General features: G+C 41.6%; 1 protein-coding gene and 1 long non-coding RNA gene across 3 annotated transcripts in view; one reads left to right on the forward strand and one right to left on the reverse strand.

Annotated features, from left to right (window-relative positions):
- BRWD3 (bromodomain and WD repeat domain containing 3) overlaps nucleotides 1–4,199 on the reverse strand; it is a 58,953-nt gene extending 54,754 nt beyond the window's left edge. Inside the window, exons 1-4 of one of the 2 annotated variants that reach the window (XM_087727388.1) lie at nucleotides 3,906–4,199; nucleotides 3,742–3,800; nucleotides 3,582–3,611; nucleotides 2,307–2,366 (exon numbers count right to left, since the gene is read on the reverse strand). In XM_087727388.1, coding sequence (XP_087583514.1) covers nucleotides 2,307–2,366; nucleotides 3,582–3,611; nucleotides 3,742–3,800; nucleotides 3,906–3,936 — 180 coding nt within the window. In that variant the 5' untranslated portion in view covers nucleotides 3,937–4,199. The remainder of the gene's footprint in view (nucleotides 1–2,306; nucleotides 2,367–3,581; nucleotides 3,612–3,741; nucleotides 3,801–3,905) is intronic. The other variant, XM_087727389.1, reaches the window with a different exon arrangement.
- A 29-nt stretch (nucleotides 4,200–4,228) lies between these two features.
- Nucleotides 4,229–22,780, forward strand: part of LOC148043161 (uncharacterized) — a 31,168-nt gene continuing 12,616 nt past the window's right edge. The window contains exons 1-3 of the long non-coding RNA XR_015698301.1: nucleotides 4,229–4,467; nucleotides 6,515–6,612; nucleotides 6,989–7,066. This is a non-coding gene — a long non-coding RNA (uncharacterized LOC148043161). The remainder of the gene's footprint in view (nucleotides 4,468–6,514; nucleotides 6,613–6,988; nucleotides 7,067–22,780) is intronic.

A 22,780-nucleotide genomic window follows, 5' to 3' on the forward strand; every position in this document is an offset into this window, starting at 1 on the left:
TCAGTGGCTAAGATGTTGAGTTTGTCAATCAGAAAAGTCGGCAGTTCGGCAGTTCGAATCCCTAGCGCCACGTAACGGAGTGAGTTCCCATTACTTGTCTCAACTTCTGCCAACCTAGCAGTTTGAAGCTTGTAAAAAATGCAAGTAGAAAAATAGGGACCACCTTTGGTGGAAAGGTAACAGTGTTCCATGCACTTTCGGCATTTAGTCATGCTGGCCATATGACACAGAGACGTCTTTGGGCAGCGCTGGCTATTCAGCTTTGAAACGGAGATGAGTACCGCCCCCTAGAGTCAAGAACAACTAGCACATATGTGCGAGGGGAACCCTTACCTTTACCTTTTAATGTCAAAAGAAAACTGCTATAATAAACATGCTGGAAACTTCCCAAAACTCAGGGGGGAAAAAATGCAAACTGATATTGGCTTTCTAAGAAATTATCAGTTGCAGGATAAAACAGGGATTATTCTGAATGACTAAGTAATTTCACTCTGCTCTCCACTGTATTTACACTTTGAGATAAAGGGAATTACTTCATAGACAGGCATGTCTTCTGGTCTATGACAATAACACTGAAAGTTAGAGAGTACAAAATAAATATTTTTCTAAGGAAAATCAACACTGAAAATTGCAAAATCCCTAATAAAGCTCACAAGGCGTTCAGTTTGTTCGTTTACCATTGATCTGACCGGATAAATGCCTGGACACAAAAACTCTGTTTTTTGAACTATTTCCCTACAAATGTTTGAAACAAATCAAACCAATGGAATCAACCTAGACAAACAATGAGCCAATAGTATTTAGAAAAGTTTGATATTACTTTCTCCTACTTTCATGTGTTCCCAATTTATATAAAAGCACCTGATATACTGATACAACCATTCATGCTACAAAAAAAAGGAAGGCCAGTACAGTGTGTCATGCTAGAAATTGGGAGACTGTGAGTTCTAGTCTCGCTTTAAGCACCAAGCCAGCTGGATGACCTTAGGCCATCCCTTCTCTCTCAGCTTTGGGAAGGAGACAACGGTAAACCACTTCTGAAAACCTTGCCAAGAAAACTGCAGGGACTTTGTCTTAGGAAATGTCTAAGTATCAAGATTGACTTGAAGACACACACAACAAAGCTACAATAGAATATGTATTCCCACTGAAGTAATCATAAAATGCAAGCACAAACAACTGTAACATACTGATTATTTTGTATCAAATGTACTATTTACCTACTGTGCAGCTGGTTTTCAAATCAGAACTGAAAAGGTCATTCCACATACTTTGCATCTAGCAAAATTAATCTGCACCAATGCATTAGAGGAAATAGCTGCCTCTGGACCCCATTTCATCTTCCTATTCACACAGATTATTTCTTAGGAACCATATCCATTATTATTCCAACTTTCCTCCTATTTAAACAGCAGTAATGGCAAAAGAAAACTGCCATAAACATGTTGGAAACTCAGGAAAAAAAATATGAAAACTGATATTGGCTTTTTAAGAAATTATTCCAATTCTTAGAAATGGTGTTCCGTCCCATTTCTGTATTATTCTTTTACCGGAATAAAAAGCCATAATGAACAAGTTCCAGTCAAAACTTTCTAATCAAAGACTTTTTATTTTGGCTACTACTGTTTTGTATAAATTGGGATAACGACTGCCTTTCTTTTCTCAAGGAAACATAGGAGCTTTCGTCATTTAAAATTATATTTTAAATGAAGTACCACCTCTGCAAGCAGAATGTAATTGTTATGTTTAAACATTCATTTGCATTTTGTCATCAGGGCCCTGAACAGACTTAAAATGGGGACTAAATATCACCGTCCTTCAATAGGTTTTCTTTCTAACTCTAATATGACAGGTCTGTGGAGAAAAGGGATAATATTTTTTTTCCTTACTAATACAGAAAGATGAGAAGAAGGGAAAAAAACGCCTCTTTCCCTTGGTTCCTGTATTGAAAGGTACAACCAATCAGCTGGCGCCTCTCATCACCCACAAGGAAGTCCTATCTGATAGACGCAGCACTATTGGTCCGGGCTGAAACTTCTTGTACGTGCCCTCAAATAACCCTCACTGCTTTCTCGATGGTAGATTTTTCTTAGGAGGAAAAAAAGAAAATCACACAGAGAAAAATTCCACAAACCAGCCAACAACCGACTCCTATTATCCACGCTTTTCCTTTTTCCAGATTTTCTATTGCAGCTGTGAAAAAGAAAAATGAACAAGCAGGCTTCTTCCTACCCCCCACCCCACCCTAAGCCAACCCCCAACCACTAAAATAAATGCTGAAATTTTAAAAGCCAAGATTCACTCACCAGATCCTCAAAACTTCTTCGGTGTTCCTTTCCCTGCCAATCCAAGCGCCTCGGGATCAGCTAGCAAAGAGGAGGGGGAAACAGTGAAATACTGTGCAAAGCGAAAGGTCAAACAACTCCCTCCTATCTCCCCCACCCCTAAAAAACTAAGGTTTTTGCTCATCCATGATATGCACAGAGGTTGCATTTGCACATTGGGGACAGCTACTCTTTCTTAAACTATGGTTTTAGTCCATCAGCTGCCACATGCAGATCACAAAGGAAGGGTCCTAGGCCATTCCATCAAAACTAAATCACATCTTGGCTTACTTCCCAAATGAGAATGTCTTCCCAGGGCCTACTCGCGCTTGACTTTTGAATGGGGTACTCCCCATCCAAAGTAGATATCTAGGAATCATTTCTGGGCCCAAAGGCTGAATTGGCACTTGGTTGTGTCACACAAGTCTTCTATTGGATATGGAGCTGCTAGTCCCTTTTCAACCCCTCTTAAGGCTTTGCCCTGTGAGAACCAACACAAAGGTTGTCCCATCAACCAACTCCTGGGTAAAAGGAAAGAAAAAAGTTTTTTCTTCCCCTCTATCCCACTGCTGCCTCTTTATATCCCTCTTCCCCCCACACCCCACCCTCAACAAACCAGTAGCAGAAATGAGCAGGGTCTCTGTCCACGAAATCTAGGAAAAGTCCAGAGGGTTTTGAAAAGCCGAAGAGGTCCAATTTGCTTTGGGATTAAGCCCAACAGGCAACCTTGGAGGGCTGGGGGGGGGGGGAGAACCCGCGTTCTTCATGGTCTAGCTCTCATCTCATGCATGTGTGCGTGTTCGTAGGCACGCATCTTGTACAGATGGAGAGAAAGAGAGATGCAGGGAAGAGATACACAAGCATTTTATGAAAGGGAGGAAGTGGGAAGAAGAAGAAGAAGAAGAAGAAGAAGAAGAAGAAGAAGAAGAAGAAGAAGAAGAAGAAGAAGAAGAAGAAGAAGAAGAAGGGGAGGGGGAGGAACTTGTTCTGTTTATAGAAGCTTTTGCTAAATAAAAAACCTACCCCAAGAAGAAGAAGAAGGGCCCTTTCTTGGATTAGGGACCCTTCCCATTAGGAATAAAACCCAAGTTCAGGAGGGTCCCACATAAGGATAACTCCCAAGGGGCTGAAATGATGACACCCCCCCCATTAGCTTCAGCCCAGGGGTCCCACATCGGGACGACCCCCCTCAGTCCTCCTTCCTTTAAAAGGAGTCGGGAAGACCCCTCCCCAATCCCATTTTTTAGTCTCCCTTACCTGGTGCTCCTCCAGCTCGGCCACCAGCACCTGCGGAGAGGAAAGAGGCAGACAAAGGGGTGAGGAGGGAAGGGGGTCCGCGACCCCAGCCCCAAAGGGCACCCTAATCTTTTCCTCTCCATCCCCCACCCCCGAGACCCCCATCCCCAAGACCCCCCACCTGAGCCGATTTCTTGCAGGGTCCGGACTGGAGGAAGCGGGCGATCAGGTAGTAGAGCTCTGCGGGCGAGGCAGGGAGAAAGGCGGTCAGTGCAGGCCGGACAAGACCCCCCCCCAAGACGACCCCCAACTCCCCCCCGCACACTCCTTTACGTCCCTGCTCACCGGCTTCCAGCTGGGTCGGAGCCCCCGCCATCCTCCGTCCGCCCGGAGCCGCAGGCCCGTCAGGAGGGGCGGCGGCGGCGGGTCCGAAGCGAGCGGCGCTTCTCTGTCTCTCTCTCTCTCTCTCTCTCTCGGTCTCTCTCACGGCCGCCGCCGGCGAGCGGGGCGAGGAGTCTGGACGGCCGCCTTCGCCCTCCGCCGCCGCCGCGCCGCCGGCCCCATGGAGCTGCGCTGGCCGCGGGACGGGCCACCCGGCGACGCGCTCCCACCGGCTGCGGGAGGAAGGGGAAGCAGCGTCGTCGCCCTGAGGGAGAGCCGGGCGAGGGGAGCCTGGGCAGCCTCGGGGAGCCTCCGTGCCGCGCGGGGGCGACGAGCGGGCCTGGCGGGCAGGCAGGCAGGCGGGCAGGCCGCTCTCGGAAGAGGCGGGGAAAGAGGCCGCGGCCTGCGCCCCAGCCACGCTCGCGCCCGGCCCTGCCCAACCTGCCCAGCCCTGCCGCGGCCTGGAGGGGAGGGTCGGACGCCCTAGGGTGGCCGGCCTCGCTGCCTCCTACAACAGCCCCGTGAGGTAGGCCGGGGCAGGAGGAAAAGTCGAGACCTTCCCCCAGGTGGCCCTCCCCCCCCAGGATGAGCTATATATATGTGGGGAGGGGGTTTCATTTAAAAAAAAAAACACATTGTATCTCCGTTTACCCCCTTCCGATTTAGCCGATTTAGAAAGAGTGCGAAGTAGTCTATATACTGTACTGGTAAAAACATGATATATGTATAAACACACACAACCATACACACACAAATATATACGCACAGAAAAATATATACACATAAACATAAACATCTTGCATATACACACAAACATGTATATACACAAATACATACACAGACAGGCATACACACATGCACACACATATACAAATACATATATGTATACATACATGTATACAAATACATATACAAATATGTATACATACATATACATATATATATGTATATGTATGTAATGTATGTATGTATATAGGGATATATGTATGTATATGTATGTGTGTGTGTGTGTGTGTGTATGTATGTATGTATGTATGTTTATAAATATAAATCTCTCCCACTGGACTGCAGCAGCATAGAAGTGCTAGTAAGTAAGTAAACAAGCAAGCAAATAAACATGTATATAAAAGGCAAAGGTTCCCCTCACACATATGTTCTAGTCATTCCTGACTCTAGGGGGCAGTGCTCATCTCTGTTTCAAAGCCAAAGAGCCAGCGCTGCCCGAAGACGTCTGCGTAGTCATGTGGCCGGCATGACTCAACGCTGAAGGCGCACGGAACGCTGTTCCCTTCCCACCAAAAGTAGTTCCTATTTTTCTACTTGCATTATTTACGTGCTTTCGAACTGCTCAGTAGAAGCTGGGACAAGTAACAGGAGCTCACTCCATTACGCGGCGCTAGTGATTCGAACCGCCAAACTGCCAACCTTTCTGATTGAGAAGCTCCGCATCTTAGCCACTGAGCCACCACGTCCCTAAACATGTAGATACACACATACATATAGATAGGGATATACAGTAGTTATGGATATCTCCCACTGGACCGCAGCAGCATAGAAGTGCTAGTAAATAAGTAACTAACTAAATGAATGAATAAATAAACATATTGTATATACACACATACATATAGATAGGGATATACAGTAGTTATAGATATCTCCCACTGGACTGCAGCAGCATAGAAGTGCTAGTAAATAAATAACTAATAACTAAATAATAAAAGAATAAATAACAGCCTAGAGTTACTGGGAATTGGAAGCATGTAATTGTACCAATAAAGCAAAATATGTATAGCTCAAGGTTGAAATTAGGGGCCCTTTGTGTTCTTTGAGCTTGGTTGTTTTCTTTCAGACATTTCATTATCAAACTGGGGAACATTATCAGTACTAGAAGGGAGTGGGGTTTGCTCTCTGCTTATATTCGATATAAACAGTTCTGATTGCCCCTTGTATATAAGCAGAGAGCAAACCTCACTCCCTTCTACTACTGGATGATGTTACCTAGTTTGAGTAATGAAATGTCAATAAGAAAAAAAACCAAGTTCAGAGAACACGAAGCACCCTGCATATAAATGTAATGAATAAAATAAAAATACATATATTGTATTTCTCTGTGTGCATATGCACATCTTAATTTATTTACTAGAGATTCTATGCTATTCCAGAAAGCTGGGGAGGGGGAGATGATTATTATCCTGCCTTTTTAATATTTATATATAACTCAAGGTGGTGAACATGTCAAATATTCCTGCCTTCTGTTTTCCCCACAATAACAATAAAAGATCGGTTGGACTGAGAAAAAGTATACTCAAAGACACATTTCTGTGTGTAGTTATATATTCTGTACATATCTCAAAGTTTGTGTACTACCGTGCGGACATCCAAAACATATGTACAAGGAACCTGCCTAGTACTTGGATACACACTCTTTAGAAAATCTCTAAGCCTGGAGTAAAAAGCCATAACATATCCCAGAAAAAAAAGCAGAAGCAAACCATTCCATTTTGCTGCCCAAATACTTTGGAGAATTATTACCCCAATCGAGGTCAACACAAATTTGTGTTTATTTTTCCCAGGGCTACACTATACAATACAATACAATGTCCTGCCAGTCAGTGAATACTTCAGCTTCAACCACAACAACACGGGAGCACACAATAGATACAAACTCAAGGTAAACTCAAGGTAAACCACTCCAAACTTGATTGCAGAAAATACGACTTCAGTAACAGAGTGGTCAATGCCTGGAATGCACACTGGTTCCTTCCTCAAATCCCCATAATTTTAATGTAAGATTGTCTACTGTCAACCTCACTCCATTCCTAAGAAGTCTTTAAGGGGCATGTATAAGCATAAGTGTGCCTACTGTCTCTGTCCTAATATTCTCTTGTATTCGTATTCATTTCATGTATTCATAATCATGTTTATACTTATATCTGTTATCTAATTCATGCTTGGCTAAATAAATAAATAATTAAAAATACACCAAATGGATGTTGCTATGAGTGAAATTATAATTCATTGGGGCATTTGTTTTGTGCTTTTGATAGGCACCCAAGAAGAGCCTCCTGTGTTCTTGTGGTCCTTCCTGTAAAAAGAAGGTGGAGAGCTCGCCAATCTGTGTTAAGGTTAGTAACCTTTTGGGACACAACTTTGATTGTTTGTGTCCGCCTTCCTAAACGAGATAGAAATCACAACCCCCTGCACCAATTCTTCTTTATTGTAAATCTATATTGACAGAATCTTGCAAATCTGAAAGCAGAGTTCTCTCCCTCTGCCCCCACTCCATCTCCTTTACAGCCCAAGAAACTAGGGAGGGTCCCTCTTAAACCCCCTGCCCTGTCAGTTATCCAACTCTAGGCTACTGTAAGAGAAGACAGTTATGCTATCTTTTATCTGATTGTTCTCTTGGCTGTATCTCTTTGCTTTGTCTTCCAAGGCCGTTCCCACACACCATTACAAAGGGGAATTGAAATTTAGAAACTGGGAATGGCGCCTTCTGTTCCTCTTGCCCCTCCCATTATCTAGCCATAGGCTATGCTGTCTCTTATCTGACCATTCCCCTGGCAGTGCCTGTTGTCTTATTCTCCCAAGGTCTTTCCCATAGTTCTAAATTGAGAACCAGATAGGAATCACAACCAGATGAGCTAATTATTATGTTAAGCTACATTGACAGAATCTTGCCATGTGGGAGTTTCCTTAGATCTAGGTTGGTTCTGAAGGTGAGACTCAACCTGGAACTAAAGAGAAACTTCCTGATGGTTAGAACAATTAATTAGTGGAATAGCTCGCCTCCAGAAGTTGTGGGTGCTCCAAAACTGGAGGCTTTTAAGAAGAGATTGGACAACCATTTGTCTGAAATGGTATAGGCTCTTCTGCTGGAGCAGGAGGTTTGACTAGAAGACCTTTAAGGTCCCTAACAACTGTTCTTCTGTTGCATAGCATTACAATTTGCAAGCAAAGAAAAACCTAGCTCACGTACAGGGCTAACTCTCCCTGCTTGCATCTAGCTGTCACATCCATTTGGCAGGATGGATGTGCTCTGTGTCCTGTCAGCTAAGTGTTGTGGCCCACCAGTAGCCAGCAGAGCTGGCAGCAGATTCAGACAGTGAGAAGGTTGGGGAGGAACATGGGCCAGTCTTTGAGTCTGGGGAAGGCTCTGCGTCGGAGGCAGAGATGGGGCCAGCACCGTGTGACAGTTATCAGCTACCTTTGGAGTCAGACATCAGTGAGGCAGACGAACATCTGGAGCCTGTTCTCAGTGTGCGCATGCACAGAGTTGCCAGACGAGGGGAACAGCTAAAGAACGGGTCGACTTGGGAGTAAGACCACAGGTGATGAATGGCCCCTCCCAGAAGAAATAAAAGAGGAGCAAAAGGGGAGTGGAGTGTGCAGGAGACAATTCGTTCATTCCTGCATTCTTGCCAATTTTTGCGGCATCTGAAAGATATCGGCCTGGCCACTCTCCAAGCCTGATAAAAGTTGGTAATTGTGAACTATCTTGAAAGACTGTGGGAGAGGAAAAACTTTGCTGGAAATGAATTCATTGTGAATTAAATAAAAGGGATTTATTGGGATGAGGACTCGGCTTCGTGCTGCTGGGGAAGCCTAGGTAAGAACACTAAGGAGTGTGATTGTCAAGGCCCAGAATGAGAGCCCTTTTTGCCATGGCGTCCACCTTCTGGAATATTCTCCCTCCAGAGATCAGATTAGCTCCATCCTTCTTGGCCTTCCCTAAGACCTTGAAGTCATGGTTCTCTGACTGCCCTGGGTCCCACGTATGGGACAAAACCCATTGCTCAGCTATGTTGAATGCCAGAATGTAGCTTTGTGATCTTTTTTCCAGCTGTTCTCTTTTTGATATTTTTCTATATCAATCTGAATAGAGCTAGAAGGAACCTTGGAGGTCATTATTATTGTGTTTTTTATGTTTTTAATAGTGTAAGATGCCCAGAATCAGGTGTGCCAGATAGATATTGGTAGAAATCCTTTAAAATAAATAAGAATGTATTTATTTAGCGGGGGGAAACAGTAAGGGAACATTGGTTATCTGCCATGGCATAGTGAGCAAGACATTTCTTTTTTAAATATTTTGAGGCTTTGTTGTTTGGACTGAACTATCAGAAATATATTATCATTGTGTATAAACAAATAAAAAGCAGTTACTTTCTTTCAACTCCTGAAGTAGTTGGTGTGGATAACTGATCTTTTTATTCTAGAAACAGAGGAGTGGGGAGGAAATATTCACTGTTTGAATTTAGTGACATTTTGTACAGGGGTGGCAGTATGTTATTATTTATAGTAGCACAAAGAGGCTAAAAGTTACAAGTTTAATTAAAAAAGAGATTATCAATGGCATATAAATCACTTTTGTACAAGACAGCCCTGTGACATTGCCAATTTTTTCATTTATTTATTAAATTTATATGCTGCCCTCTCACTATCAAGCAACTCTGGCCAGCATTGGTATAGAAAGCGAGTTTGTAGCCACTTTTTTGTGAAGAGGAAAAGAAATTTATATTGATGAAGAATGTATAAATGATTACTCTTTTGTGATGCCAAAAGGATAGTGGGTTACTATCTGAAAACAAAAGGCACAAAGACTTTGTAGAGTTCAGCGGAGAGTCCGTGTTGTTCTATGAACGTTGGTTTGGGAAAGTTGAAGCTATTGTTCATTCAGTTCCTTTCAGATTTTTAAAATTACAATTCATAAAACTAAAACAGATCATATGCTTGGAAAAGCAGTGTTTCTTAACCTTGGCAGCTGTGCGAACTATAACTCCCAGAATGTCCCAGCCCGCCATGCTGGGAGTTAAAGTCCACACAACTTAAAATTGCCACGGTTGAGAAACACTACCTTAAAGAGTGTGTGTGTGTGTGTGTGTGTGTGTGTGTGTTTGTGTGTGTGTCATTATTCTCTCAGCAGATGGCAGCACTAAGCCAGCCATGGCTGATCTTGAAAGTTAAACAAGATCACCCCCCCATTAGGAATTGGATGGTACATTTTGACTAGCTGGGAAATCCTAGGATTGTAGTAGTGATGGGTTCCGAATCCCATTCCAACTGGTATGCGCATAGACATGCACAGTGGACACGCACATGGACATGCACAGTGCATGCACACATGCGCAGTACACGCATGCGGCGTACCTGCCAGTGACACCTCCACAAGCCTCCGTGACGCTCCAGCTGAGCGGAGGAACATCGCACAAACGCTGTACAGCCACGCGCATTCGCGGAAGCACTGAAGGCTTTAAAGGACAGGTAAGGAGCTCAGGCAGGCTGGTGGGTCCTCCGGAGCACCGTACCGGAATGGTACCCGGTGCTCCGGGAAGGCTCCGGTACGCCTGTACCGGGGCGTATCGCCTGCAACCCACCACTGGATTGTAGGCTAGACAGAAATCTGGAAGAAACAGTAACAAATTGCTTTTCTAACACTGCCCTGAAAACTGCATAGATGCCATCATTTAGTCTAATTCTAGGTTATCTTCAAGGTTATTATTTAAATTACAGACTTTAATGCCTATATGTTTTAGGGCAGTTTCAGTGTCAAGCCATACAAAGGACAGCTTAACTTACATGTGTAGAATATTTCTTTGCTTTTGAGATGACCGTCATTTCCGGAAATTATGCCTGCACTTGTGTTAAGAAACAAGCAGTGCAACTTCTCCACCCTCACAAGGAAGTTATTTTAAGGAGTGGCCAGGAGAAGAAGTGACTCAGCTTCTGACAGACAAATAATTTTATTTTGCTGCCTTCCTAATCTTTCTCATCTGCAACTTATTAGGTAGCTTTAACCTTGCCTTCCTCCGAGCCTTGTTAACCTAATAAAGAGTTAAATTCCCAAAGCAGCATACCATGGGATATTTTCCAAACTACATTAAATAAATCCTAGTTTGGCATCCCATATAACAGTATCCCCCAGCTAATTCTGTCTCTCTGCTGCATGTATCTCTGATAGCACATAGTTTTCTCAAACAGCTGTTCGCTTGCTGACACATATCCTTAAAATGCAGTACAGTATTGTATATTAAAACCAGCTTGATTTCCTGAACGTATGTGTTATTTTAATTTTTTTTTAATTGCCTAACTTTTAAATACAATACAATACGATAGCAGAGTTGGAAGGGACCTTGGAAGTCTTCTAGTCCAACCCCCCGTCTAGGCAGGAAACCCTATACTGTTCCAGACAAATGGCTATCCAACATCTTCTTAGAGACTTCCAGTGTTGGGGCATTCACAACTTCTGGAGGCAACTTCTGTTCCACTGATTAATTGTTCTAGCTGTAAGGAAATTTCTCCTCAGTTCTAAGTTGCTTCTCTCCTTGATTAGTTTCCACCCATTGCTTCTTGTTCTACCCTCAGGAGCCTTGAAGAATAGTTTGACTCCCACTTCTTTGTGGCAACCCGTGAGATATTGGAACACTGCTATCATGTTTCCCTTAGTCCTTCTTTTCCTTCAACTAGACATACCCAGTTGCTGCAACTGTTCTTCATATGTTTTAGCCTCCAGTCCCCTAATCCTCTTTGTTGCTCTTCTCTGCACTCTTTCTAGAGTCTCCACATCTTTTCTACATCGTGGCGACCAAAACTGAATGAATATTTTAAATATAACGTTAGGGGTAGGAATAGTTTTATAGAATTAATGTAGCCCTTGACATACAAGAGTTCAATTAATGATTGTTTGAAGTTACAATGACATTGGGGAGGGGAGGGAATGACTTATGGCTGTATTTCACCCTTATGACTGTGACCAAAATTCAAATGCGTGGTGATTGACTCATATTTAAGATGCAGTAACCCCAGTTATGTGATCTCATTTTGGGACCTTCTAACAAGCAAAGTGAAGAAGGATACCCTAGTCACTTAACAACTGTATTACTAGCTTAACAACTGCAGTGTTTCGCTTAAGAACTGTGACACAAAGGTCATAAAATGAGGCAAAATTCACTTAGCTGTCTCATTTAGCAATGGAAATTTTGGACTTCAATTATGATCATAAGTCAAGGACAAGCTGTACTGTATAAATCACTATTTGATATAAAATGTAGGTGTTACAATGGCTACATTGAGTTAGCAACTGGGCCTTTCATGTGACTGGTAGGATTAACCCTCAGCCACAATAGAAATTGTCCAGTGCCTCTTCATTGCATCACCCAGCGCATTTACACCAAACTTGACTCAGACAAACATGATCCCACCTGGCTGAAGCAGAAATTAAGGAATATCTAAGTGAAATGGTGGTAGGAGGTTAGAAAGACGTTAGTAAACTTTCATGATAGCTAAGGATACAGTTTTATCAAGCATTTGTTAAGGCTTAACAATCAAAACCAGAAAATAGCAGAAAATAGGATATTATTTGGACCAGTTGCTCTCTCAGTCCAACTCACCTTAAGGGGTTGTTGTGAAGAAAACAGGAGGAGGAAGGCGTATTGTGTGTGTTCACTGCCTTGAGTTATTTCTAAAAAGAATTAAAAGTTAGGTAGAAATAAATAAATGTGTCCTAAATTTGGTGAATATGTACAATAGTTAGAGAGGTGGCATTTATGCAGTCAAATTTGTGTACATTGTAATATAGAAATCAAAATAAAAACAAACAATACCTGCCTCTGGTTTATTACTCAAAAAACAGACACATCTAGGTTGTAACTTACAGATCAAAATGCAACCCACAGGATCAGTGCAATGATTCAGCAGGTAGCCTGTGAGTTTGTTGTTGCTACTTTCTGGGGGATAAAACATATTGTAAAAATTGTTGACTTTCATTGGCATGGTAGATCGCATAATGGTTTGAACCTTTTACATGCTACATTACTGTGTCTTTGGGGTTTTTTTTCTCCTCACATCTAATATGGTGGTATTTTTGGGGAGAAGTTATTTATTTCCCACACACCTCTATTTTGTGTATAAAATTACGATCTAGCAAATCCCTTTATAAAATGCTTGCGTGTGTGTCTTGAACTGTACCGTCAAACAATTTTTGTTGTTGTTGTAAGGGCCTTGCCACCTCTTCTGTTAATTTGTTCTCAGCTGATCCCTGACCCTCTCTCCGCATTTCAAAAGTGTCATCCTGCTTTGCCTTGTAAACACAGTTATCCTCCCTCATTTTGTAAAATGGGGAACTCTAGAAAAAATGTGGTGGGCTTCAGATTCAATATTATTGATCTCTATGTCAATCTGCATCACTCGAATATTTCCTCTAGGTGGCGGACCACAACCAGAATTGCAATAAATTTGATTTATTTGGGGGGGGGGGTTGGTCTTTCTCTGCATGATTTCAAATATCTATTGCCTATGAAATATTAATAAATTAAATAAAATAGTGCATTGGTGGTAAAAGAATGCTTAATACTCTGTCCAAAACCAAACCAAAACAAAAGGTTGGGAGACTTAAATCAAGTCTGGCGTCAACTCCATTTTTTCCCTTTATGTCTGATTTGTTCCACATTTATTCATTATTTAATATTTAATTCATTAGATCAGTAGAGATTTCTGGTAGAATATTTGTTTTTATTGTTAAAAAATTATATAATGACAATACAATAAAGTTCTTAGTAATATAACAAATAGCATGAAACAGTAAGATAGAAATAATGTCAGTATACTACTCTAATGCTTACATACTGTTAATCAAAAACATATAAAAAGTTCAGAGAGCTAATCCTCACCCATATATAAAAACATCTGTTTTTAAATATAATTATGTTAAGTCCTCCGTCTTTTGATTTTATATATCTTCTTGGTGATAATAGATAAACTTGATCGAGCAAATGAACTTTTGAGTGATTAGGTATACACAAAACTTCTCATGCTTCCTTTTCTAGACTGCATCCTTTTATGCTTTTCAAATCATCAAGAAACCCACCAATCTTCAGTAGCAATCTATAAATATTTATATATGTAAACCGGTGTGTGTGTGTTTGTGTGTGTGTGTGTAGAAACAGATACTCTCTGTAGAAACAAATATTGTAGGGGTAAGACACCCCCGCAAAACCCCTTAGGGTGTGTTCTGTTAAAATACAGCCTGTTGTGCCTTAAAATGGCTTCTACTGTACTGCCCTAAAATGGCTTCTATTGTACAGAGCAGTGGAGTTGTCATGGTAACGGTTTCACGGTACTCCACAAGGGGGCTCCCTCTGGTAAGGGCGAAAATCCAACATTAGAAATTACGTTTGGTCTGGACATTTTCCCCATATAAATAAATACCCGCACAATGTCGGGTTATCGGCCAGTTCATCAAAAAACAAAGCAATGCAAGAGCTGGAATTCATTTTTCTGCAAAATGTAATATTACGGAGCAAGATGTTCCGTAGAGAATTTTGGAATTGGATTGAGTTCAGGAGTCTGGTAGCACATTTCCCAACTAATATATTTCATTGAAAAGCATAAATTTTGAGCTGAAGCTCAGTTCATCAGATATATGGACTTCGGGGAGGGAGGAAAAAGTTAGGCCTGTTATGCCGATGCAGATTTCATATGAGAGAGATTACAAGTACCTTATCAATTATAATGTGTTAAAATGTGTTAAAAACCCATTGTGTTTATTGAGACCTTCTGAGATGGTCTCAACCCTTTTGATGTATGTGAACTCAATAATTTCTCCCTCAACAATGCAGTTGAAGTCCTACTTTTTCAAAGCAATCACTTTGTGGAGTGTCCTAGAGGGGTTCGAAAACTCTGATATTATCTGGTATTTGAGTCCTAAAGTCAAGCATGTGTATCCCTGAATTCTTTTGTGCAAAGTTTGTCCTATGTAAACTCTTTGATTTATTTAAATCAAATCAAGTTTATTATAGTCAAAATCCAGACACCAGAACAAATAAAACACTCAAGGAATATCCAGTTAAAAATTCTAGAATAATTGATTTGATTTGATTTAGATAACCATCATATTTTATAACAACTGTTAAATACTTCATCTGGTGTGTGTGTGTGTGTTATTCACTTTGAAGGAAGCGCATGTGATCGAATCTTATCTGTAGGCGTCAGCCTCATCAATCTATCTCATCCTAATATGGGGTATTAGAAGGTGTCTGTTAGAAATATGTCAATTTCTTTTGTAAAGCAAGAGCAGGATTTACACAGAAGTTTGGTGATAGCAAAATCTATCATCAGTCTCAAGGGTCCCCAATCCCAAGACTGTGGCCCACTAACAGGCTGTGGCCCATTTGGAACCGGTCTGCGCAAAGTGCAGGTGAGCATGCATACACAAACAGCCTGCTGCTTGCCGGGAACCATCCGCCTCCCTTCTGCCAATCCGTCAAGCCAGTCAACCTAGATATCAAATCTGACCAATAATATGTACAGGTAGTCCTCAATAGATGACCGCAACTGAGCCAAAAATTTCTGTTGCTAAGTGAGACAGTTGTTAAGTGAATTTTGCCCTTTTTTACGACCTTTCTTGCTACAGTTGTTAAATGAATCGCTACAGTTGTTAAGCTACTAGCAATAGCAATAGCACTTACGGCTTCACAGTTCTTTCCAGCTGTCTCTAAGAGGTTTGCAGAGTCAGCCTATCGCCCCCAACAATCTGGGTCTTCATTTTACTCACCTCGGAAGGATGGAAGGCTGAGTCAACTTTGAGCTGGTATGGATGGATGGATGAGTGGATGGATTGATTGATAGGGAAGGGAAGGGAAGGGAAAGAGGAAGGGAGGGAGGGAGGGAGGGAGGGAGGGAGGGAGGAAGGAAGGAAGGAAGGAAGGAAGGAAGGAAGGAAGGAAGGAAGGAAGGAAAATAGTTATAGCACTTAGTCTTATATATCCCTTCACAGTACTTTCCAGCCCTCTCTAAGTGGTTTACAGTGTCAGCCTCTTGCCCACAACAATCTGGGACCTCATTTTACCCACCTAGGAAGGATTAAATGCTGAGTCAACCTTGAGCCGGTGAGACCCGAACTACCAAACTGCTGGCAACCGGCAGTCAGCAGAAGTAGCCTGCAGTACTGCACTCTAACCACTGCGCCACTGCAGCTCTTAAGTAACATGGTTGTTAAGTGAATCTGGCTTCTCCATTGACTTTGCTTGTCAGAAGGTCGCAAAAGGAGATCGCATGGCCCCTGGGACCCTGCAAGCGTCATAAATATGAACCAGTTGCCAAGTATCCAGATTCTGTGTCCATGGGGATGCTGCAACGGTCATAAGTGCGAACAACAATCATAAGTCAAATTTTTCATTGCTGTTGTAACATTGAATAATCAGTAAACAAAAGTTGTTGACTACCTGTAGTCCTTTAAAATACTTAAAAGCAGAATGATTTGGGGATTAGGTGGTATGATGAGGATTTTTTTTGCAGGATCTAAAAAAACTGTGATCCAAACAGACCCCAAAAAGAGGATTTTTGCAGGATCCCCAAAAAATTGAGATGATTTTTGTAGGTGGTAGTTGATTAGAGAACTCGCTGCTTCTTCCTTTCCTTTTGTCCCTTAGCTAGGAGGGAAGGCTAAGCATACATAACACCTACATTTTCTCCAAGCACTTGTTTTTTCTCATATCATCTACCTCAATTGAACATTTTAGTTATTTTTCAGAGCCAGGCTCAGTGTGTATTCCCATGTAAACATCTCTTTTATATTTTCCCAAATGAAATTTCTTAAGGAAATAGTAAGTTGCTTTGACCACCCCCACTACCCCCCAAAAAAAATCACTAACCAGACAAAACAAACTTGCTTCTGTTAATTGCTTCAGTTAGGAATCCAGCCAAAGTAAAGAGGGTTGTTGTTTTTTAAATTGCCAAATGAACGCTTCATTTCAATGGGGTAAATGTATCATGGAAAATTTTATGAAACATTTGTGTGTTTGTTAATGAAAAATGTAACAATATGGCAAAGAGTATTGTGAGCCTATTTCGTCTTGATCCTTTTCAGTGTATAGACATTATTTTAGCTGTTGGAGCACTATGTTAGCATTGGATTGACAGAAACTAATAAATTGCATTCTTGTTTCGTTTCTGTTTCCTAGGCCTTAAAAGTCCAATTAAGTTTTTCCCCTTGCTCTTTCCAACTTCGACATTCTAGCCCCCAACTATAAACAGCACACCTTACTTGTGTGTTCTGTTGATTTCAGTCTGAATCTGGATCATAAAACCTGGCATTCTCTTTTTCAGCATCTTTTGTTGTGATAATATGATAGATAACTGTCATATTAAAAAGTTACATGTGAAGGCTAATCAATATCAGTGGTCATTGACCAATATATCTAAATATTGTGTGCTATCTCTTTTCTAACTATGAAAAGCAATGCCATTCCTTCGTTTTATTTTGTTTTTTGTTTTGTGTCTATCCTGAGTAGTAAATAATATGATCTAAGTGAGAGTATCCAATTTCATGTTTCTTACATTACAGGTTCCCACTATAATTCTGTTGCTTCAGATTTTCTGCATGGCAACATCAGCAATTAGATGTTCCAATGGGGTTTTTTTCCATCTAGTTTTTCCTCCTCAAATTCTCCATCTCTAAGATGTGGCTGTTCTTTGAAGGTCATTAGGACCATATTTGCATGTAACATGTCATTTAGGACTTTTGATTGCGGGATCCTTGAGAGATTTCACAGATTCTACCAATAAAAGCTCTGCATCTTTACTTTGCTGTTGATCATTTGTTATTTTCATTATGATTAAAACAATGCTACAAAACCCCAGAATTTGAGCTACTTAGATTTTTATTCCCACCCCATTTCTGAAAAATGAAAGTTACTTCTTTCATAGTTTTTTTTTAAATCCTTTAAATGTGTTTGAAACCTTAAATCTCTTTTGTGTGTTGAGTAAGTTTATGTCAGATTTTATACCAAGCACAGCAATAAATCTAGATTTATTGCTTCAGCCCATATATAGGAATTTGCTTACAGCAGAAATGTCATACATCCAGCATAGCTAGATAAGTTGTTTTATTGCAGACAAGATAGAAACTATTGGGGCGGGGGGGGGGAGAGGAGAAAAGAGAGAAAGAGAGAGAGAGATCTATTAAGCTATATATACAGTATACATGTCTGTTAGGTTACATTCCAAGTTTCCCTTCAGCTTTTGCAAGCCAGTGAAAACTTGCCCTTATCTGGACCTGAAACTGGGAAGCATCTGGTCAAATCTTACATAATGATTCTCTCTAACTTGGGGTTACCCAACCTTGATGTCAAGCATCGGGGAAATCAGGACATTCAGGCAGTTCAAATAAGTATAAAGATTTATTACAAGCTTAAGCTCTCTACAAGAATCTGAGCTACTAACGGTCAAGGGAAATTAGCAGGAGTTAAGAATAGAAAGCAATTCAAGGAGGGCTGGTGTCAGCTCCTCTCCATTAGTTAATTAGGAAAGAAAGACATAAATTTCAGTTTGCCCCGTTTCTCAGTCAGGGGGTCATCAAACCGTCTCTTGAAAGCTCCCATAAACGCATTGAAATTCCTCAGGAGGGGGGAATTTGATTGGTGTAAGCCTGTTCCCCAGTCAGAGGCCTCTCCGTCTAATGCCAGCAAAACCATGCGTATTCTCATGGTAACTGATTCAAAATCGGGCCCATAGATTTCCATGTAATTATAAACTTGCATGATGAAAGACCCCAGCTTCTTAGGGTTTCCATCATATTTTACAGGTAATGGGGGGACTTTAGCCATTCTGCGTCTTCTGGGGGGTGGGGCCCCTGGTCTGGTAGCACCCCTGGCAGGGGGGGTGAAGCTGCTCGTGGGTTTTCTTGCTCCCATCCCCTCTCGGCCTCTTCACCCTCCCCAAATCTTTGCCCAGAGTACCTCTGTTCCAAGTAATCAGGTTGATCTCTTTCCTGGGGTCTTCGTTCGGCTCCCGCCTCAAACGGCCTTTCCTGGTGTCTTCTTCTGGTAATGGCCGCATCCCAGTTTGCCCCCTCCTCTCTTTGTCCCACCGACACAGACCAACGGGGGGGACTAGCAGGGCTCGATATCTCCAGCTGAGCCAATTCTTCAGGAAACAAGATATCAGTGGGTTCTTTGTCCTTTTCTCCATCACTGGCTGGTGAAGATTTTTTTTTTCCCTGTTCTGTCTCCTTGTAATTTTGCACCTTCCACGGTAGATTGTAGTCTCCTGGAAAGGTGTTGTTGTGACTTCGCTAACTGTCAGCTCCTCTCCATTAGTTAATTAGGAAAGAAAGACCATGAGACTCCATGCGTAGAAATCAAATGTACTTTTACTAATTAAAAATGGTTAAAGGCAATGCATAGCGAAGTCTGATTAATTAGGCGCGAAAGCAGTTGATATATAGAATAGCCCATTCCCCACCCCTTGGCATCACAGTCCCAGCCCAATCATAAGTCTTCCAAATGTCAGGTGCAAGATAACTTCAAAAGGCATCATGAAGATGGAATGTCAGTGCCGTTAGACCTGGCGGGAAACACCCACGCATGCGCAGTCCGATCAGTCGGTGAACTCCAGAACCTTCCACCAGCACAATGAGTAACCCCTCCCAAATACCATGCCCTCCCTCCCCATTTCATGGCAGCTGAAGCGATAGCAAAGCAGAAGCTGACATCTGGATTTGGACATCTTGTGGGAACTTAGGAACTCATGACTGATGACGCATTGGACCGCTCCCTCGGGCTCAGCCTGGTCATCTCCTATGTTTGGTAACTTGAATCTTAAAGTTAACAATGTTTGGAAATCCAGCTCTAACCTGACAACTTTTGATTCCTGGCTCACCAGCTTCAGCATTTATTATTATGGTATCCCTATGCAGCTGCTGGTTGCTATTGTTTCTTTCTCCTATAAGAGAGTTAAGTGTTGTGGCCCACCAGCAGAGTTGGTGGCAGACTCAGACAGTGAGGAGGTTGGGAGAAACATGAGGCACTCCTGGACTCTGGGGAAGACTCTGACGAATGCTCTGTGTCAGAGGCAGAGATGGGGCCAGGGCCATCTGACAATTATCAGCTGCCTTCGGAGTCAGACATCAGTGGGGCAGAAGAATAGCTGGAGCCTGTTCCCAGTGTGCACATGCCCAGAACTGCCAGGAGAAGGGAACAGCTAAGGAACAAGGGCACAGGTGAATGGCCCCTCCCAAAGGGAATAAAGAGAAGTGAAAGGGGAGTGGAGTTTGCAGGAGACAATTAGTTCAATTTATTAGGGTGAAGTTCTCTTCCTGACTTCTTGCCAAGTATTGTCTGCTACAAAGTGACGTTTGGAAGATATAAGCCTGGCAGCTCTCCAAGCCTGATAAAGGTCTGTAGTTGTGAAATCTCTTTAAAGACTGTTTGCTGCGACTTTGCTGGAGAGGAATTCCCTTTAACCTAAATAAAAGGGGTTTTATCTGGATGAGGAGTCAGCTTCGTGCTTTTGGGAAGCCTAGGTCAGAATACTAAGAGAGATATCTTTATCCAACTTAATTGAAAGGGATTCTTACCCTAAAGTGAATCAGGTCAATGTACAGTATTAACATCATTGGTAGCAGATGTAAGTTGAATTGCAGAAATGGGAGGCTTGCCCACACATCACAGTTCCATCTGCTGTGTTCATTTTATTATTACTCTTATAGCTCTCTATTTTGATTCAGCTCTCTTTACTCCATCTCCAAAACAATTTTTAGACAATGGAACTTCAGGGAATTGAAGCCCTGGTAGAAAAACTTTCTGATAGAGATGTACTAATTGCACAAGTTAAAATAAAATGATTCCATCACACTGGAAATCCAAAATGAAAAATGATTATTTTTATCCATTGAGACGGTTTTGTTTCTATATCCTTCTTTCTTTGGCAATTGGCCAGGCACTATAGGAAGAAGAATTCAGGGCTGGATAAATATTTTGTCCGTATAGCAATCTAAAGTCATGTTTAATGTTAGGGTTAGGGTTTAAATGACCCATTTACTCCATCAAGCTCAACTCATTCATGCCTTTGACTTAAAGCTGAGTTAAATTTGGCATAAAAGGAGCTTTCAGCTCAGTCCTAAGTCATGGTCAATTTAACAGTGATTTCTTGAATATGCCAAAACTGGGTGGTTTCACTGAAAACTAAGCCATAAACCTTGATTTCCAAACAATGGTAGCTGGGAGTACACATTAAACAAATAGTGTGGCTTCCTAATTCCTGTTGGGATATATGATAAGACGTTGCAAAAGAGTTTGAAGGTTGCTTTCTGACTTTCAAAATAAAAAAAAATAATTTATTTTTTAACCTTAATGTCATGGATCTTCCTTCAGTACACAAATCTGCTATCAAATCAACATAGGTGGTTTATTAGGGTTTGTTGTTGCAGCTTTTTGTGGCATAATGCTACAATTATAGTTAGGTGGAACTACATAAATTCTTGTTTCTAGAGATGTCAGATGTTACAATCCATTTCTGCTTGTGACTGTACTTAAATGATGCTACCCGTTAAAAGCAGTAGAAAGTTCCACTGTCCTACAATCCTGGGACCAGGTTATTAACTGTGGCCAATTAAGGTTCCATTATTGGCCTTATCACAATTTCACTGAACATCTTGCTGGGGCCAAGTTTCTTGAAAGATTATTTTCCTTCCCCAAGTCTCCTTTGGGCTTAACATATGATGGAAGCCAGAAGTGGTATTCAGCTGGTTCTGACTGGTTCTAGCGAACCGGTAGAGGAAGTTTTGAATAGTTCGGAGAATTGGCAAATACCACCTCTGGCTGGCTCTACCCAATCTATTTGCAGCCTCCCGAGTCCCAGCTGAACAGTGTCCCTGTTCATCGTCTGTGACTTCTTCTGTTGCCCTGCACAGGAGAACAGAGCTGGAAAGCAGGTTAGTGGGGTGGGGAGGGAATGGAGATTTTCAAGTGTCCTTCCCTTTCCATGCCCACCATGCCACACCCACAGAACCAGTAGTAAAAAAAATTGAATCCCACCATTGGTGGAAGCCCTTTCTTTGACCCCATCCTTGTAAGAGATACTTTGCATGGAAATCCTAGAAGATACTGTTTTGACTGCTTCTCTGAAGTATGCAAACTGCAGCCTACATAAAAGCACTTTGGGGGGGGGGGTCTTAGGATCTTCTTAGACAATAGTAAAGTTTTGATTGAATGGCTGACAAAGCAAAATCAGATGGTACTTCATATTGTCCTTCCAGTGACATTATTCGCCTCACACACTAGACAGCCTTCATTTGTTCGATATTCTCCCCCCCCCCCAAAAAAAAAATTCAGAACGTGTGGCTTGGGAGCTGAAATAGTTTGAAGCCTGGGCGTGGCTTAGCTCTGTAACTCTGAGTCTGTGCTGATCTCTAAACTAGTCTGCTGCTCTGAACTGAAACGGTTCTCTCCTCTGCCTATGTTTGCTTGTATTTGCTACCACTTTGGAAACCCTGCTTTTGGTATTGCATATTTACTTCATGTGTTATTTTATATATAAAGAAATGTTAATGAATCCTGCTGAATCAATTACCTGTGTGTGCTTTCTGGGTGTGATTGCTGCAACAAACTCTGACACCTTCTATTTCAAATCTTTCAATATTCAAACACGTGGTTTTGTATGTCTCCAATCTATACTACATCTTTCTTTTTCTCTCTCTTGTAGGATAGCATGCTTCATTTTATGAACCTTACATTCCATATATAAGGTAAAATTGTACGTTATAGCATGTGTGGGTCCCATTGTTCTTTGTGCGATACAATCTCTTCTAAATTGCAGTTCCCATTTCTCTTTTCCTTTTTGATTTTTGATTTTTATAAACTCTACAGTCTACTTCAGGTTTATTACTGCATTTCCAATTCATTTTAAAATCATTCTCCGTTCATGTAAAATGAACACAACCTTCTTGACTGAATGGTGATGATGGTGGATCAAGTAAACCTTTACTATCCCAACTTTAGAATTCAGAACCTCCTCAGAAATCTGTTTTTGTTTCTGTGTGCACCCAGCATTTTCCTGATTAAAAC

This window comes from Thamnophis sirtalis, unplaced genomic scaffold, assembly GCF_051295495.1.
Source record: "Thamnophis sirtalis isolate CommonGarterSnake01/CBP01778 unplaced genomic scaffold, rThaSir2_p1.2 scaffold_13, whole genome shotgun sequence".
Taxonomy (NCBI): domain Eukaryota; kingdom Metazoa; phylum Chordata; class Lepidosauria; order Squamata; family Natricidae; genus Thamnophis; species Thamnophis sirtalis.